This window comes from Chionomys nivalis, chromosome 8 (assembly GCF_950005125.1).
Source record: "Chionomys nivalis chromosome 8, mChiNiv1.1, whole genome shotgun sequence".
Lineage (NCBI taxonomy): Eukaryota > Metazoa > Chordata > Mammalia > Rodentia > Cricetidae > Chionomys > Chionomys nivalis.
In genome coordinates, this window is record NC_080093.1 from 27,233,769 (window position 1) to 27,252,970 (window position 19,202).

At 39.0% G+C, this 19,202-nt stretch overlaps 1 protein-coding gene across 2 annotated transcripts in view; it reads left to right on the top strand.

The window, feature by feature from the left end:
* Nucleotides 1-19,202, top strand: part of Prkg1 (protein kinase cGMP-dependent 1) — a 1,098,375-nt gene that overhangs the window by 60,435 nt on the left and 1,018,738 nt on the right. Inside the window, exon 1 of one of the 2 annotated variants that reach the window (XM_057777190.1) lies at nucleotides 17,789-18,265. The exons of the other annotated variant lie outside the window; for it this stretch is intronic. Coding sequence (XP_057633173.1) covers nucleotides 17,955-18,265 — 311 coding nt within the window. The 5' untranslated portion in view covers nucleotides 17,789-17,954. Of the gene's footprint in view, nucleotides 1-17,788; nucleotides 18,266-19,202 lie in introns of those variants that run through there. 2 annotated transcript variants of the gene reach the window in all.

The following is a 19,202-nucleotide window of genomic DNA, read 5'->3' on the forward strand; positions in this document are numbered from 1 at the left end:
TTTTCATAGAAAAATGCTCACAGAGAATTTTGTCTTTAAATAAATTGTTTCTGTTTGATTTTTGAAATGTGGCCTCATAGAATGCATCTGAGGGTCTCCTCCCTGGGGACTAGCTTTCTTGGTACCAAAAGGTGCCATGCAAGCTTCCAAAGGAGGGAAGAGACCAACAGTTCCACCCAGCTTTGATGCCTATGACCCACTGGTATAGGAGGTTGTTCTGTATTTGTGTTGCTTTCATTGGTTGAATAAAGAAACTGCCTTGGCCTTTTGATAGGGCAGCCCTTAGGTGGGTGGAGTAGACAGAACAGAATTCTGGAAGGAAGAAAGCAGAGTCAGAGAGAGCTGCCATGAAGTTGCCAGAGTCAGACATGCTGAATCTTTCCCAGTAAGCCATGACCAACCTTGTGGTGCTAAAAGATTACTAGATATGGGTTAAAGCAAGATGTGAGAGTTAGCCAAGAAGAGACTAGATATAATGGGCCAGGCAGCAATTTAATTAATACAATTTCTGTGTGGTTATTTCAGGGGTTAAGCCAGCTGGGCACCGGGAACGCAGCCCTCTCTCCTTACAACAACCCACAACAAAATCCATCATAGTATAACTCTAAGGGTGCAATAGTGGCACACAGGCCTTGGTGGTAACCAACAAGTCTCTAATCTTAGTAAGGCCCAGACACCCCCCCTAGCATGGTCCAATGGACAGAACTTTGGTAGTGCCCAGACGTGCCCCTCCCACCATTGTCTGATGGACAGAAATTTAGTGGTGCCCAGACGCCCTCTCCTAGCATGGTCTGATGGGCAGTTCCATTTTCTTTTCTGTACTAACTTTCCTGTATCCATTTCACTGAGTACCATTTATGAGTTTGTTGTTACCATTACTTAGGGCAATATTCACTTACTTGTCTTGTCATCCACTTTTTATTTTATAGATATATATGTCTGTTTTCATGTTTATGGACATTTGTATTATTTTCAAATTAGGATACTATGAATCATGTTGCTTCAATCATTTCATACTCTGTGGTGATAATATATTTGTAACTTTCTTGAGTATAATCCTTTGGATTTAAGTTTATAGAGTAAGATTTCTGTTCACTAAATGTAAGCATATATTACCTACTAAGACTTCTCAAGGGACTATTCTATCTAGACTTTTTCTTCTCAGACATGCAGTACCATTGTTAAAAAGCCAATATTTGCTGTGAACTTTTCATTGTTAGCCATTTTGATGAGTGTGTAAATTGTGGTTTTAGTATATATTTCCCCAATGATTAGGGGAATGAATAATTTTTCATGTTTACAGACTGAGTTTCATCTTTTATAAAATATCTATTCAAACATTCTGCTGACTGATCTACAGGATTGCCTCCATTCTGAGTTGGGGGTTTTCATATATATTCTCTATGTAATAAGTCTTTGCAGATTGAACATATGTAAAATTATTTTTCCCTACTTTGAACTTTGTCTTTTGACTCCTGGCATTACTGTTGGTGATGCTTTTTTAGCTTTCAAAATATTCATTCTTTTTAGAGCAGCTTTAAATTTAAAAATTTAACTAGAAATGATAGACGCAAGCCTCCCACAATAGCAACATTTCACTCCAAAACTATTTTAATGAGTGCATTTAAATCCATTGCCGTATTCTCATGACCTCAAAACTCTAGGGTACAATGGGGTTCACCTTGGTCTCGTGTGTCCTGTGGATAGTGATGTGCATTCATCCTGACGGGCTTTTCCCTCTTAAGATGAATGCTGTTTGTTTCTTGTTTCAGACATCCTTACCCACTCAAAGCTAGTGAATGCACTCTCTCATGCCTCAAAAGATTTATTATTCTACCTCTCATATTTAGATCTATAATTCACATGAATTGAATTTTGTAGATGACATAAAGGACCCAAGATTTATTTTTTAAAATCTATATATTTAGTAGATAAAGCACTGTTTGTCGAAAGGATTTTATTTATATAGTGTCATGTTGGTTGTAGATCAAATGTCATGTGTATGCAGGGCTCAGGGCTCTCTACTGTATTGATGGATTTGTTTATCAGTATACCACTACTGCTGTTCTTCGCATAGAAATATGATTTTAATACTTTAAAGTGTTAGCTCTACAGATACTCACCTAGCCAAACAAATTTACCTAACGGTTTATTTATAGGTCTAGGTATACAGTTATGCCATATTTTATAATATTTAAGCATTTTTATTTTCTTATTTTATATTGGGGTTCAGAACCTCAATTAAAATGAACAGAAATGGTATTGTGGGAATCTATTTCTTTTTGTGATGACTAATTTATAGGTAAAATCATGTATTTTACCATAAAGTATAAGTTTTTTTCAGATTGTATGTTTGTATATTTCTATCATTTATCTTTCTTAATGATCCAATTTTTAAAGATTATGAAATTATGAATGGGCTCTGTATATTATCTTGTGTCCATTAGATAAACATTATTACTGATTTCCTGTTTAATTTTTCTACAATATGACATCATCTCAGTCCTTTGAAGTTTTTGGATGTCTGTTTTATGGCTTACCATTTGACCAACTTTAATAAATATTGCCCATGCACTATGTAGGAAGTGGCATAGTCTACACTTTGGGGTTACAAAATTCTAATATATAAGTTAGGTCATCTATTGTGTGTATGACTTGAATTATCTACACTCTGGTTACTTTCCTGTCTGTTAACTTCATCGGCTATTTCAAGAGTTTAATTACAGTCTGATAAGATGATACCCGTGTCTGTCTATTTGTAGCACTACAAGATTTTGCTTTATATTTTGAGGCTGTTATCCAGCATATCTAATGTGTAATTATAATTACTTTTTATTAAGCCAATATATGTATTATTCTGAAATCTTTCTTTTTATGTTTAGCAAGGATATTTTTCCCTCTTAAATTTTTCCTTGTGGCTGCAGAACCACACCCTTTTTCCTTGGGCTTGTATTTGGTTATACTTCATCCACTTTTACCTCCAGATATTTCTAGTTCCTTAAAAATTCTATCTTGGATGATGTATATGGATGTTAAATTTGAATTCAATCAGTTTTTGTCTAGTATCTCATCTATTTATAGTAGTTTCACCAGTACATTTGACTTGGATATAATTTAGTGGTTGTTTTCTGTTTGTTTCCTTTTTAATGTTTTTTAAAAAATTTTTTCTTCCTTTTGAATTGAACAGTCAACTTTCCCTCCATTTATCATTACATATGCTGTGTACTTTGTATTTTATGAGGTGGTTACCTGGGAGACTCCATCTTGTAGCACATCACAAAATTAGTAAAAGTGGAAAAAATGGGAATTTTATTATTTGAAGAGTGCAGTGAGCATCTAACACTTGCTATTGTTTCTTATATTGTTGTTATAAAGTGTTACTACTGTCCAGTGCACTGATAACTTCTACAGATTTAAGCCCTGGTTGTCTCTATATGATACTTGGTTTTTTATTACATTATATGCTTTCTTGCATGTCAATTGCATTTCTAGCCAGGGAATGCCCCTTAGTGTCTCTGCTAGTGTGGTTGGATTGCTAACATAGTCTCTAGGTTTCCTTCTGGGAAATGTATTTGATTTTGTTGTCTTGTTGTGTGCAGATCCCTGGTGGTTTCAATTCTGTCGACTCTTGGAGGGTACTATTCCATTGCCTTAAAGCTTTCAAGCCTTTACTTAAAATGCTAGCTATTATTCTGTTTGTTGCTTCGTGGAAGTTAATGGGTAGTTTTATTTGTCCGTTAGGAGTTTTCTCTCTATTTTCGATAGTAAGTATTACTACAGTGTCTCTGTCTTTCTGTATCTGTCTCTACTCCTCTCACCAGCCCCTCCTCATGTCTCTCTCCTTCCTCCCTCTCCCTCCCTCTCCCACCCCTCTGTGTGTGTGTGTAAGCATGTGCATGTCTGTGTTTTGTATTTATAGTACTAGTGGCTTACCGTGTCTGATCTGTGTTCAGCGACTCTCCCTGCTCTCGTCTATCCAGTTTATTTGGGGCTCTGATTATACACAGGTTAGCCATTTCCCACGACATTGCCTTTCATAGTTCTTTCTTGGCATTCTGTTTCTGAATTGTTTTCTCTATTTCTATTTATTTATTGATTTATTTTTGAGCTATAATCTCATTATGTAGCCAAGGCTAGCTTCGAATCCACTATGTAGCCCTGGTTGTCCTATGACGAGCCTTTGGCCTCAGCCTCCTGAGTGTTGGGATTAGAGGAGAGTAGCCCCACGGCTATCCCTGCTCTCCATTTAGAATCGTGATGTAAACTTGGACTCCCCTTGTAATTTCCCTATCCAGCTTTCTACTGCCAAACATTATCCCAGTTGTTTTTCTTTTACCAGCTCTAAGATTACTATTTAATTTTTTTCATTCTCTCCCCTTTCTTCTGAAATCACACAATTCTTATCTCACCCTTTGAACTTATTTCTCACGATGACGTTAACACTTGGACAATTCCAGCCTCAGTTCCTCTGGCACTGCTTCTGCTGGGAGTTTTTGTTTTGTTTGTTTCTGGTAATAGAGTGGATTGAGTGACTGTTTTGGTGGAACCTTGCCTGCTTGTGAGACATCACAGAGATGGGCCAACCGGACAGTGGGCCTTGTCTTCTGTGGGATCCACTCTTTCTCTGGACACGCAGGGAAAGTGGAGGGTCTCACCAAGTTCAGGTATCCACTGAGCTGCTACAGAGATGTCTAGAGATACCAGTCTAATAGGGACAGAAATTTTAGGAGTCAACATTGAGGACCCTCAAGGCCTTAGAACTATCATTTGTCCCATAGGTCCCTGACACTTTTAGACTGGGCTCAGCGTCTTAGTGGTTTAGATCCTGATATATGCACAGTTATTTCTAGTTTTCTGAGTGTTTTTTAAGGGTGAACGTTACCCAATGGGAACTGTGCACATTCAGCTCACTTTTCAGGGCTCCCCCTTCTCCGTGATATTGGTCCCCCAGTGCCTTGATATTTGCGAGTATTCCAGCACCTCACTTTGCATAGTTTGTTTTTCCTGGGTGAGGAGATTCACTAACTTAAATCCATTACCAGAAAAATCTTAATAAGAAGATCTGAGTAATTGTTTATTTTGAATGAAAAAAATCTCCAAGTAAAATGAAGACAGGTTTAAGAAAAAAAATGCAATCAGTCTAATATCCTTGACTCAGGCATTTAAAATATTGAGAATAATAAATGGAAACAAACCCCCAACTTTCTAAAGTGTCAATGTATAGTTTGAGAGACTAGTTAAATATTTTCTGCTATTTAACTTGAACATAAAAAGTAGGCAAACTTAGTAAAGTATTACAAACATATTCAGATTTTTGGCTTGAATGAATTGAGTTCTTTCCCTATTTGGATGAATGTTTAAAAGGTGGTGAGTAGTGTCCTCAGTAGTTGTTTTCCACAACTAACTATATAAATGGCATTTTTTTTTTTACTGTGTCACTGAAGAATACTTAGGAACTACATTTTATGCTTTCTGGCATTTTCCAATTACTGTCGAAAGGAAACTGTTGTGATTTGCCTGTTACTTGTTAGACGAACATGTTAAACAGATATACAGGGCTCTGCTTGACGTGAGCTAGGACAGTAGAGGGTGCAATTGTACCTTTGCTTCTCTGTTTTGGCTTTTAGGAATTAGTTACTTAATGGCTAGCAAAAATATGCAGAATGTACTGTTTGCTATATAATGCTTATGGATGTGTGTTTAAAAATGAGACATATAAATAAACATACATTTTAAAATTGTGTAATACTTTAATTTGTACTTTAAAAATGCATATCTTAACTAGAAATTAAGAAAAATTAAAACGAATAAAGAATGTGTTTTCTGTGTAGGAAAGTATACCTGTTATAGATCCATAAGATAATTTTCTTTCATAGCAGTTGCATATTAATGTTCTATACATGTTTCCCTCTTTTTAAATGTTGTTTTTAAAAAGAATATGCACATTGACAGCTGCATCAGTCAAAAGGCCCCCAGCTAAAGGATATGATGTTATGAGGTTCTCATTCAACTGTCTGTTTCCACTCAGGTTTATCCAATGATGCAGAAGTTTCTCATACTTGTAAGTCAAAAACTGACATTTCCACTTATATGCTAGGGCAAATATATACATTTGTATTTAAACTCTACTTATAGAGACATGTGGTGTTGAAATGCCAAAACTTTTTAGAGTCTTGCTTTTCTCATAGAAAAAGCTTTCATTTAGTTAATTTTTTTAATGATTGACAAATATTACTTTCCCCGCAAAATCTAAATTCAGGAATAATGAAATTGAAGAATTTTATAAGCCCCTTTCTCACTTTTAAAAAGAGCAGAAAACTTTCGACCTAAGAAATACTGCTTGTTTTATGTTAGCAAAGCATATAATTGTTCTTTGATTAAATTGAATGGCTATTTAACGCAGTGTTACAGCTTTAGAGTTATCATCAACATTCAAAGGTATTAACGTTCAGTTGATAATGATATTAAGATTATTATTTTATTAGAAGGTACAAATCTGATATTATACAGATAATAAATAGTAAAGAGGCAGAGAAAGGATGTCAAGTGAGGTGGTCCATGCCATTCTGAAGAAGTGGAGATTTAAATAAAAATCTATTTTTATTGGAAATAGATTCTTTTCTTATACATTACATCCAGACTACAGTTCCTCCTCCTTTTGCTTCTCTCAGCTTTGCATGACCCCATCTCCTCTCTCCCCTGTATTTTAAAATCCAACGAGGAATGAAAAAATATTTGGAGAGATACATTTGCTTCTTGTACATATGCTTGCTTGGAATCTTTCTTTATTCTGAACTTCCAAAGGTGCTATACATGACGTGGTCCCCTGGGACACGTGGGTTGGTTACTGATCACTGAGGTAACTAGTCTGTTAATGAGAAGTCCTTGCTTCCAAAACAAAAATCACAGGACATAGTAGGTTTTGGAAAGCGGTACATTTCAAGAAGGACTATTCCAGTTAGGCTAACTCCTACATAGCCTTTGAAGGAGAAGCTGGAACTGTGGAAGAAATAAGGCTGGTGTTGCTCAATGGCTATGCCATGCAAGTGCCAGTAGACCACGAGGCAGTAGGCCATTAGCCTAACAAGAAATTTGAGCTCATGGTGCTCCAAAGTGCGATGGAGAGTTGTCTTGCTGTTATCTGGAAACATAGTTGGATATGAAGAAGTTTTATTTGCTAGAAACATTCCAAGGTGATGGGAGAAACCACAGGTATGCACTATGTTAGGCAGATAGTTCTGTTGTTCAACAGGTGATGTCTGAGCTTTCTATTCTGAAAAAGAGAAAAAACTAGGATCCTAATATATGTGGTTCATTATGCAGAGAAAGGCTTAAAGTAGGCCTTTGATATATATATATATATATATATATATATATATATATATATTTCACCATTAAATAGAAGAATTGTCCATTTACTCACCTCTCTGCACAGATGGCATCGATTTTAATCCATTTATTATTCTCTTTATTTTCTGTGTGCAATTGACAAATATGTAGTTATGATCTCCTCATGCTAAATGTTGTGGAACAAAATAGAGCTCTTTGTTTTCAGGAATTTGCAGTCTAATAGGAGAAGTTACTTATTGAACAAATATCCACACACTATATACTCATAAATCATGGGAGTGCAATTGTAAGGGGATATATCGCGGAATGGCTGGAAGGGGTACCTGAAAAACTATCTAAAGGGAAACTGAAGAATGGAATTATCTAGTTACTGACTCAAAAGCTGGTTAATGGTGATGGAGACCAAAAGAAGTAGAAAAGAGTTTCTCGGGAAGGAAGCAAGTCACCATTGAAAAAACATGGAGCTGTTAAGCTGAAATTGCTTAGTGTTTGGGCACTTGAAAACAAAAAGGATCATATAATTAATTATTAACTAGTTAGTCTCTTGATTTTGAGACCATGGTAGTTTCCTCCTTGAATGTATTCTCAACACAGCCTCATTTAAAAGAGATGGCGTTTGATAATGACTTGAATGGCAGGAAGATTCATATACTCCTGTTTTTCTCTTGTGAAATTGGCTGTGGTTATCTATTGGGCAAATTGTGACTGTAAGAGGAGATGTTAGTGTTTGGTCGTGCTGGTGGGACAAGGACTTCGTGTTCTGATTCCAGACACTGCTGTGAAAGGAGACGCCGTAAGAAATTTCACAGGCAGGGTACTTAGAGCCTGAATTAAGTTGTCTGGCTTTCCTTTACATGGCTGAATATCATGGAACCTGAGCAGTCCAATAAACTTTGAAAAATGTTTTAATTTTACAAGTTTTATTTTAGGAAAACTTACTTATAAGTAAAAACATCACATGCCCAAATTAATGAGACCCAAAGTTTAAACAATTCAAGGAACTTTTATACAGTCGACATAGGAATGCAAACTGTGAAGCTTCACATGAGATCTGAAATATTCCTTTGCTGCATTCTTTTTTGTGTTTCATTTTGAACATCATTTTTATATATTTTAAAAAATCTTTAAAAATATTAATGACACTACCAGTCATATGATTGCAGAAACTCAAACAAGTCGTAACATGTGAATTCTAGGAGTTCTCTGTTTTTCTCGTAATAATAGTTTTTTTTTTTATATATTTCAATGACTTTAAAGACTTTGTAATGGGCAAAGGTTGAGCTGTATCTAAAGAGGAATAAAAATTCTTTGGGATGGCAACTCCCTGTAAATATCTTTGCACAGAAGGGTGAAGTACGAATAATTCGTGTGCATCTGCCTCTGTTGTCCATCAGTTTTTACCAGAATACTAGAATACAGGATAGTCAGGAGAGGTTTTATGTTTTATTTTATTTTATATTCTCTCTGCAGTGTGCTGGGTGTATCTGTCAGGTCCACTCTGGGACACAGGCACAGACATACACTGTATCTTTTGTCATCCCATGGAGTCACATAGTAGCACGTAAAGCTCCCTGTAATTTAGATTACTAAGTAGACATTCCAAAGACATTTTTAAAAAAACCTCTGTTTTATTTTCCATAGCAGATTGAAGTGGTCTAAATTGTCCTCAACAACTTTTATTTACTAAGAGATGTAAGAGAGGACTTTCATTTGAAGCAAACTAAACTTCCACGTATAGTAATGCAAGAAAGGGCAAGAAAAAGATCAGCAATGCTTTACAAATACTGCATCAACTGAGAATGATCTCCAGACTGAACAAGTGGAGTTGTATGAAGTTTAAAAGCTTTTGTGCAGCCACAGAAACAATCACAGAGTGAAGACACCACCCAAAGAATAGCAAAAAAAAAAAGAAAAATCACTGCCAGCTACACATTGTACAGAGAAATATCTAGGATATATAAAGAACTGAAAAATGGTTACTCCCAAACCTTTATCCAGTCAGTAAATGAGCTTATGAGCACACAGACAATCACAAAAGAAGAAATCTATATGTCCACTCCTCAGTACCTGAATACTGCTCAAAGTTCTCAGTTATTAGAGAAATGCAAATCAAAACTGCTTACAGATTCTTTCTTTTATGTCAGTCAGCCTGGCTAACATAAAACAAAGCAAATAAGAAATACTGGCATATGGAGAAAGTGGGCTACCTACTCACTGTTGGTGGGAGTGGAAACGTGTGCAGTCACTGTGGAAATAACTGGAGGCCTCTCAAAAACTCAAAATAGATCTAGCACGTGGTCCAGCTATACCACAACTCAGCATATACCCAAAATATTCTAAGATATCACAGCAGAGAGATACTCAAACATCCATGTGTAAAGCTGTACTTTTCAAAATATCCAGCTTAGACACCCATTAGCAGATTAGGAAAAATAAGGGTGGTGTTAACAGAATGAGTAAGTAAATGCAGTACGTAAACACAGTGAAATTTCATGTAGCCCAAATAATTAAATCATGACATTTTCAGAAAAATGGATATAAGAACTGTACATCATGTAAAATAAAATAAGCCAGACTAAGAAAGACAAATACTATGTGTGGAACCTACACACACACACACACACACACACACACACGTGCACGCGCGCGTGTGTGTGGGTGTGTGTGTATGCATACATATATTTCAAATGTGCTCACACATGTTTGTATGTGTGTATGAGAGAGAGAGAGACAGAGAGAGACAGAGAGAGAGACAGAGAGAGACAGAGAGAGAGGGGAAGGAAGGAAGGAAGGGAGGGAGGGAGGGAGGGAGGGAGGGAGGGAGGGAGGGAGAGAGGGAGGGAGGGAGGGAGGGAGGGAGGGAGAATGAATCTGGCAAGCAGATCACACGTGGAGGGGAAGAAGAAATATTACGGCAGGTAGTAGAAATAGAGTAATGGAATACATGAGACAAGAAATCAGAAAGCCGGGCTACAACAGAAAGGACAGAACCAGACACAGAGGGACAGTCAGCATGGAGGACAGTAGTAAGTGCAGGGAATGGGTGAAAACAAAATATAATGAATTATACATATTTATAAAATTACTATCATTAAGCCCATTACTTTGTATGGTAAGCCTAAACATTAATAAATAAATATGATGAAAGAGTATATTTTGCTTTTATATAGCACCAAAAGATGGTTATTAGTCACCCATATAGCACTGATGATAATTTAGGGGTACCAAAATCATTAATAAAGATAAAAGAGATACTTTACATGTAAATGTGATAAAATAATGTACAGAAATGCATAAAATAAGATAAATAGTTTTGTAAAAAAATTTAAGTAAGAACATCTTTGATGAATGTATCACAGTTCATCTAGTTGAAGAAATATCACATTCAAGCCTGCTGCAGTGACCCATGCGTGTAATCTTAGCACTGAGAAAATGGAGGCAAGAGGATCAAGTGTTTGAGAGAAGTCTTGTCGACATAGTGGGTTCCAGGTCAGCCTAGATCAAATAATATTTAAGGTATTAATTATTTTTAGTTTCACCAAGATCATCACTAATGTTATTTGCAAGAAATGGGAATAAGTGTGTAATCAAATACAATTCACTGCTTTCTTTAAAAAGCAAAACTTAAAACTCACTGTGCTGAGAATTGGGGAATGAGCTCTAGATTTGATTTGGGTGAGATTTCTAAGTTTCTTGACTTTGGTTTTCTCCAGAATACAAACTAGGATGGTATATTTAACAATCTTGATGCTCATTCTAGATTAAAATCCATGATAAACAGCATTGATAAAGATTGAAGACCCCCTTTTTCTAAAGATGGGGGTGAGTGGTGGAGTATTCAATCACAGCAGATGCTGATACCATTTTTGTTTTAAATTTGAGAATGTGTTTAGCCAAGAATAGACTGACACTGACCTCTGGATCCTTCTGCTTCAATGTCCTGGTTTTGTGACTGTCCGTGTGTGTGTATGGTGTGATGCCTGTGTGTGAACTTAGAATTCAGTAAATGAAACCATGGAGTGAACACAGCATCCTGTTACATTGGGCATCGGCCCACCTTCTGTGAGGCTCTTCCTGTTGCCCACAGAGGCAAGTTCTTACCAGTGCAAAGTTGAAAACCGGCACATTTCTCAAAGTTCTCTATTTTTCTAGTAAGAAGTATTACTTTTATCATTTCGGGAGTAAAGTGTTTTGAAGCTTCGCCTGTCATTATTTCCACTTAAAACAGGTGGGTAGTCAGCATCCATACAATTCTAAGGAAGACTGGAGTTTGACTGACTGCATTATCATCAATGGAAAACTTGATATATTTTCTACATTAGCTCCATAAGTCTGATCTTTGAGGAAAAACTTTCTTGCATAATGAAATGATTCAAGACAGACACTGAACATATTGTGAAAATACAAGAGTTTAAAAGTCTTGATTTTATCTTTATTCTTTTGGTACACTGAAGTTAGGAAATGCATATTGCTGTTTGAGGTGTTCTTTATGTTTGAGAGGAAGAATACACAGGTGCCTGTGTGTATACACGTGTGTCTATGTTCCTGGCTATGTGTGGGTGCATGCACTTGAATGTGGAGGCTACAATTCCACAAGGACTGTTGGTCTCTTTTGTCCTCCAACTTATTTTTTAAGACACTGTGTCTAAAAAATTAAACTCATAGATAAGATAAAGATTGTGCAAGATCAATTGGCTATCAAGCTCCAAGGATCCTCCTGTCCCCACCTCCCCAGTGCAGGGATGACAGGCCTGCCCAGCTTCCATGACATTGGCTAGAGATGTTGGGGATCCAAACTCAGATCTCCATGCTTGTCTGGGGAGTGCTTTTATGACTGAGCCATTTCTAACACTGACTTTAGTAGATGTTTTCACATTTGTCTTGCACACTGGAGACACTAATATTTAAAGCATTCTTCATGTACCAGATTAAATGTCTGTACTTTGCCAAATAAAGTCTTCAAGATACCAACTAGACCAGAAAGGAATTATTGAATATATTCTAAATGTGTTGTTAAGGAAGGTAATTGGTAATTTTATAGCTGGCTAAGATACGTTGCAAATTTACACATCTCATGAGATTCAGCCCAGGGCTTCCACCCTGTTCCAAGAGTGATGCTCTTATAAGCATCAAGTATCTATCTTGGCTCTGAAATGAATGACGTCCATTTATTTTAGCAGCTTAGTGCGTCATTTTCTTCTCAATAGAAAGATGAATTTATGAGCATGCATCTGAGATGATTGTATGCAAGTCACAGTATAAACATTTCCTTAATCTGAAGTGCCTACCTGTTAAGTTAGAGTGAAAATAGCTTGGACTTTCCTCCTAAGTATTCCCCTTTTCACAGTTACAGAAAATCCTCTCGGCTTAATGCAGTCGTTTTACCTACTGATCAAATACTAATTCACTGGCCTGGTTTATTTCCTATTGTCCATCTTCAGTATTTTCTCACCTTAATAACGGCAATGGGTTCACTAGTAAAGACTAGATTTTCTTGACTTTAAATTTAGGCTGACAAAGCATCAAGGGGAAGGATAACCAGTTCCTACAGCTGCCAAGGACTATTTAATACCAAGACAACGACCAAAGGGAAAATGTGGATCCCAGAGTTACGCTCTCCCAGGTCATACGCTATCAAACTCACTTTCTCAAGATTTAAGAGCACAGGGCATGTTTATTCATCTTCATGACATAATTTAGAGATACATCATACTGTGAAAAACTGTTTCCCTTTGTTTTCGAATTCCTGGCATGTTACTTTTTGAGACAATAAATTTCAGTGTTTTCAAAATTATAATATTTTAAACATATTTCTAACAGCTTCTAATTTGGACAGTTAAAAATCTTTTTTAAAGAACAAAACAGACAAAGCTCACTAATATTTACAAAGAACTGCATCCCGAAGGGATATCTGATGAAATGCACAATTTAAAGTTCAGACTTTCCAGTAAGATAACAGGCCCTCGTGGCACCACGCGTGGGCACTGGCCACTAGGGACTAACAGCAAATATTTTAGAATATTTTGTGGAAAATCTTGGTGCCTTAAATTAGGAAACTATGTAGATTTCATACACCAGAACCGCCGAAGTGGAATGGAGGAAGTGTAATTCATTAATTGTGAATGGGAGACAGTTGGATGCTGCAAACAGTGGATGGAGAGATGACTCAGAGGTTTTGGGCACTTGCTGCTCTTGCAGTGGATTCGGGTTGGTTCTCAGTTCCTACACTGTGATTCACAACCATCATAGCCTCAGTTCCAAAGGATCTGATGCCCTTTTCAGACCTCTGTGGGCACTGGGCATGCAGGTGGTACCCATGCAGGCAAAACACTCATGCACAGAAAAAAAAAAGAAATTTGAAAAAATTATAAAAGGTATTTCTGTGAATAAAGCCCCCTTTTGGAGGTCATTTCATTATGTAGCCCAGGTTAGTTCTGAACAAAAGATCCTTGTGCCTATCTGCCATGTGCTGGGATTACAAGTATGTTCCTGACTTAATAAAATATTTTGAATTATGTTTTATGCATGTTAAATTTTACATTTGTGAAGAATACAGTCTTTCTCTTCTTAAAATCTTCTCCTTCTGGCATTAGAAATGTATGGCTTCCTAATGAGTACATAAAGAGCATTCATTCTGTTGATGCCTAGATTTTAATAAAGACAGTTCTAGCCTAAGGTTCAACAATAACTCACCACCATTTTGGCCATCGCCTGAGGATACATTTCAGCTAATATCAGGCATGACACTAATTCAGTATTAAGTTCTAAGCACATTAACAATTTCAGCACAGTGCACTATAGCTTTCCAAGTCACCGGAGGAAGTTTTTTTTATCATTAATGCTTTTTCTTTCCTTTTCCATGCAGAACTTACCCTGTGAAGTAACATGATTTTAAAATGATTCAACCATTAGAGTTGTTGCTTATAGCTATTTAAATATACACTTAAGATTATATTTCAATTTTAATTTCATTTTATTTTGTACCCAGGATGTTGTGTGTGTGTGTGTGTGTGTGTAATGTGTATGTGCCTGGTGCCCATGGAGAATAGAAGAGGGCCTCAGATCATCTCAAGCGACCTTGTGGGTGCTGAAACTTGAACCCATGTCCCCTGGAAGAGCAGCCACTGAACTTAACTTCTGGGTCATCTCCCTAACCCCTAAATGTTGATTCTTTATAATCAAATCTCCTCCCCAAGTGCAATCATAAGACTAATTTAATTCTATGTGTGAATCAAATAGTAGGTGCTCAAATTATTGTGTGTAGTTAATAGGAAACCAACGTTAATTGTTTTTATAAAGGCAATAAGCCAAAAGAGACACCTATATAGGGCAGCTCACAACCACCTGTAACTCCAACTTCAGGAGATCCGGCAACTTCTTCTGACCACTGAGAATGCCTGCATTCATGTGTGCCTACTGTCAGGCACACACACAAAGAACCATTATTTTAAAAATACGTATTTTTAAAAGTTAACCATGGGTGCAGAGTAAAAATAATTTGCCTATGGAAATTATATGACCTTGGTTCTTTAACTAAAACTTATTTTCAGCATTGGTCAAGAACCCCCCCCCCCAAAATAAGCCTTGTCTCTTACAAGCTAAACAATCAGTCAAAAACATGCTTGAAAAAATTATTTAAAACATCTATTTGGGGGGCCAGCAAGGTGTTTTAGTGGGTAAAGGCACATGTCAAACCTGAGGAATTGAGTTCAAATTCACAGGCCTCATGTGGTGGAAGGGGAGAATTGGCACCTGTGAGTTCTCTGTCACTTGACTGTCACGTGTGTACCATGATATGTGCAGCCCCTCAAAAAAATCAATGTATAATATTTATCGTTATTTTATTATTAAAAGAAAAAACCCAGAAATCTAAGTTTCACACAAAGTTATAAAGGTCTTTGGAGAAAGGCAATATTCTCTGTAATAAATGTCCATATGACAATGCATTCTGTGCCTTGAGCTCTTTTCATGTGTGCCATTTGTATGTTAGCTCTTTTCAACTGCCCACTTTCCCTACATTTCTTGTGGCAGATCCTAGATTCTTAAAGTCATATCCATCATGAAACACTTTTTGAATTTTGAGCATTTTATTTTAAATGAGATGATGACAGGCATCCAGGCTATAGTTTGTGGGTAGTTCTCTCCCTTAAGAAAAGTATTCAGTTTAGTACTGAACAATCTCACTTAGATAAAAATCCCAAAAACTTATGGCTTAAGTGCTGTTTTAAACACACTTTTTGTGGGGTAGGGAATAATTTTATTACTTTTTTCTTCCTTTCTTTTCCTTGTAAATGAGGTTTTTACAAGTAAGGCAGTATGTTTCCTATCTTCGGCAGAGAGACATTAAGTAACCTCATTTAAGCCTCAAGAAAGACTAAGAACAAAGTTTCTTATCCATTGCTTGTGATACATTTTCAAATGTAAAGTCCTGTCTTTATAGACTCCAAAATAAATCTATAAAAAAACCAGCATGAACTATTTTCCCAGGGAAGTAGAGAGTTCCCACAGGTTAACTAAAATTCTGGACCTTTGCCTGGGAAGTGGAAACTGTCCCAGATGAGAAGGATGTTCAAGGATGCCATCAGTCATGGAGTCGCAGCACTTCCGCTCGGCTGACTTTTAAGGAAAACAGCAGTAATTCAGAACTCTTATTTACTGCTATCTTTTGGAAATGTTTCACGACCCGTGCACTGTTTATATCGCATTCTGAAGCGAATGTACTTCAGAGTTTCCTGTTGGAAAGAATGAACATAACATCATCTGTAGAGAGGAGTGGATCAGAGTCTTGGTGGAAAATGTGTAGGGTTGCAGACCATTTTCATTGCGCCTCCAATGACTAATTACCAAGGAGCATACTTGGAATTAAGAGGGAGGGAGGGAGGAAAGAAGAAAGAAGGAAGAGACTGTTAATATGACAATGGCTAGGTTTTCCTTTTTGTGTTTTTTTAATGCTCAGGTACAGAAAATTGTGTGTTTAAGGGAATAAGTGAGCAACTTTTTTTTTTAATAGATAGATTTGTGTCTTTGTGCTCTTGGCTAATCTGAGATTCCAGGCAGTAGTTGTGCACTGCAAGCTAGTTTTAATGTATTCGCCATTTATTTTGTTTATGTGATAAACGTTGGGCAGATAGAACCTTGAGAATTGTAATACAGAGTGTCGAAGAACAGTAAATTAAAGCTCCCAATCAAAAAAAAAAACTATAAATTTGAAAGAACTGATGAAGGTTTAGTTAACTATTAGACACTTACGTAAGCACTAGGTAAATATTTTGGGCATTCAAAATAAGTGTTCCCAAGATGAGAGTCCAACTTTTGGACCGAAAGAATGCCACCTCCTTGCCAGCATTTTAGCCCACACTGTGAGGTCCCTGCTGCCCGAGTGGTTGGGTAGAGTGAGTGTGTCTGTAGTGGGTGGGACAGCACAATTACAGCTTCTGTAGTTTTCCCACCGCTTTTCGATTTTACCTCTTCTCCAAAGTTGGCAAAGATTCCCCATTCACTGCTAGGCTGTCACGGAAGTAACATTTGAAAGGTATGGTTCCTTTTCAGTAAGAATGTTTTGGAACTCTGTTGTAGTTCTAAGCCCCCACCCACTTCACCAAATCCAGCAAATGGAAGAAGCCAGGCCTCTAGTGAACCATTCCCTAACTGCTGCTAGCACAAATGAGAGGGACCCGGGAGCTGCTGAGAGGCCTTCTCTGGCCCAAATTCCTTTGGGATTTGGCCTTTGCCCCTAGAAGAATTCATTGTTCTGAGTTTGGCCGGTGCAGGAAAGCTTGGTTAGGGGCCGTCAGATACCCAACCCCTAACCTTCTCTAAAGGCACCTAGATGACTGGGGAATCCCTCCCAGGAACCATAGCTTCACCTTCGGAGAGGCAAGTTTCTTTACAAGCCTTAGACACCTGTGTGAGGCGCTCCCGGTGGGAAAGGTGGCGTGGGGGATGCCAGAGCTCAGCCACACCGCTTTCCTCTGGGAGGCTGCGGTCACAAGCCCTCAAGTCAGAGCTGTTAGCATGCACAGGCTGCTCTGCCTTCCTTGGTCGACAGGAACCTAGCCCCACATTCTGAAGCCGGAGCCGGCTGACGCCTCTCCAGTTTGCTCCGGGTCCTCTCCCTCCCACCTCTCCAGCTCCAAAGTAGCGCTCCAGCCTCGCTCCGCCCGCACAGCCCCAGCGCCCCCGAGCTTTATCAGGCTCCCCACACACATCGCTGGCTTCCTTTGGCACTCGGCGCTGGGTGACCCTAGCCGAGTAACCGCCTCCTCCGAGCCCAGTGTCCCCCCCTCCCACCCGTTGATCACCGCGCCTCCAGGTTCTGCTCCCCCGGGCACCGAGGCACCCACCGCCTTTCAGGTTCATCCTGGACTGGACCTGTTTTGCTCATCCCTAAACCCGGAGAAGTGGAATCTGCACACTGAAACTCTCGGTGGCTGGAGCGGCGGACTGGGCATGCTCAGAAGCCAGGCTTGGCTTTGGTCTCAAGTCGAAGGAAGCTTTTGCACTCGCGAGGCAGCGGCGACTTTAGGGAAAGTTGATCCGAGAGGGGAGGAAGCCTCAAGACGCGGAGCAGCGGCAGGAAGGAGCCCCCGGCAGCCCGGAGGAGCATGGGCACCCTGCGGGATTTACAGTACGCGCTCCAGGAGAAGATCGAGGAGCTTAGGCAGCGGGATGCTCTCATCGATGAGCTGGAGCTGGAGTTGGATCAGAAGGACGAACTGATCCAGAAGCTGCAGAACGAACTGGACAAGTACCGCTCGGTGATCCGGCCCGCCACCCAGCAGGCGCAGAAGCAGAGCGCCAGCACCTTGCAGGGTGAACCGCGCACCAAGCGCCAGGCGATCTCCGCGGAGCCCACCGCCTTCGACATCCAGGATCTCAGCCACGTGACCCTGCCCTTCTACCCCAAGAGCCCACAGTAAGCGGGGTTACGCGCCCGGGTCCATGTGGCGCCCTGGCGGTGGGGAGCTGCGGGTCTCTGTATTGTCTGTCGGCCCCTGCCCCTCCCGCTTGCCATGTCTGTCCTCATCCTCAGAAATGTCTCATTTTCACCGCACTTCTTGAGGGGCTGTGCACGTTTCTCAGGGCCAGACTCTCCCTGCACATCCGTTGCCTTCGTGTCTTTGTCAGATGCCAAGGTATTTTTAAAATATACATATACGTTGATATATGCCACCTACTGTACATAGAGTTTGGAAGCGCCCCAGGTGTGTGTCTGACCGTGTGTGAGTGACTGTTGAATGGAGGAATCAGAACCCCATCTCCCCCAAAGCCCCAGCCAACCTGGCCAGCCGGAAAATCCTAACTGCAGGCTCATCAGACTGAAATGAAATGCGTTGATATTTCCCTGACTTTCCACGCTCTCGTGGCTCTCCTGGATTTTTCTTCATGCCGCCGGCACTTGACGCTGGTACCGTTCAAACCTGATGTTCTATCACCACCGAAGTGTAAAAGAATAAGTCAATATCCATACAAAACACAAGATTTTTTTTTTAAATTTCCCGAGTTGGATGACATTTACAATCCATAAATGGAAGCTTAGTCTGTTGATTCTTAAAAAATATTGTTTTCATAATATCCGAGAGAGAATATTACTTGTTTTTTTAAAGAATTCTCACGTGATTACTGGTGAACGTTTCCCTAGAGGGTTGGTGTATTCTCAGGGACAGTGTGGCCAAGCACACGTTTCTTCCCCGGGTGGACCATGCAGTGCCTCACGCTCAGGTCTGAAGCCACCCTGCTGCTGCTCTAGCATTTTAGGGAGCAATGTAGTTCTGATGTCAGGAGGATTCATAAGTTGGATGAAAACGCTGAATGAAACTTGTTACACAACACTCAGCCCCAGAGTCCATATG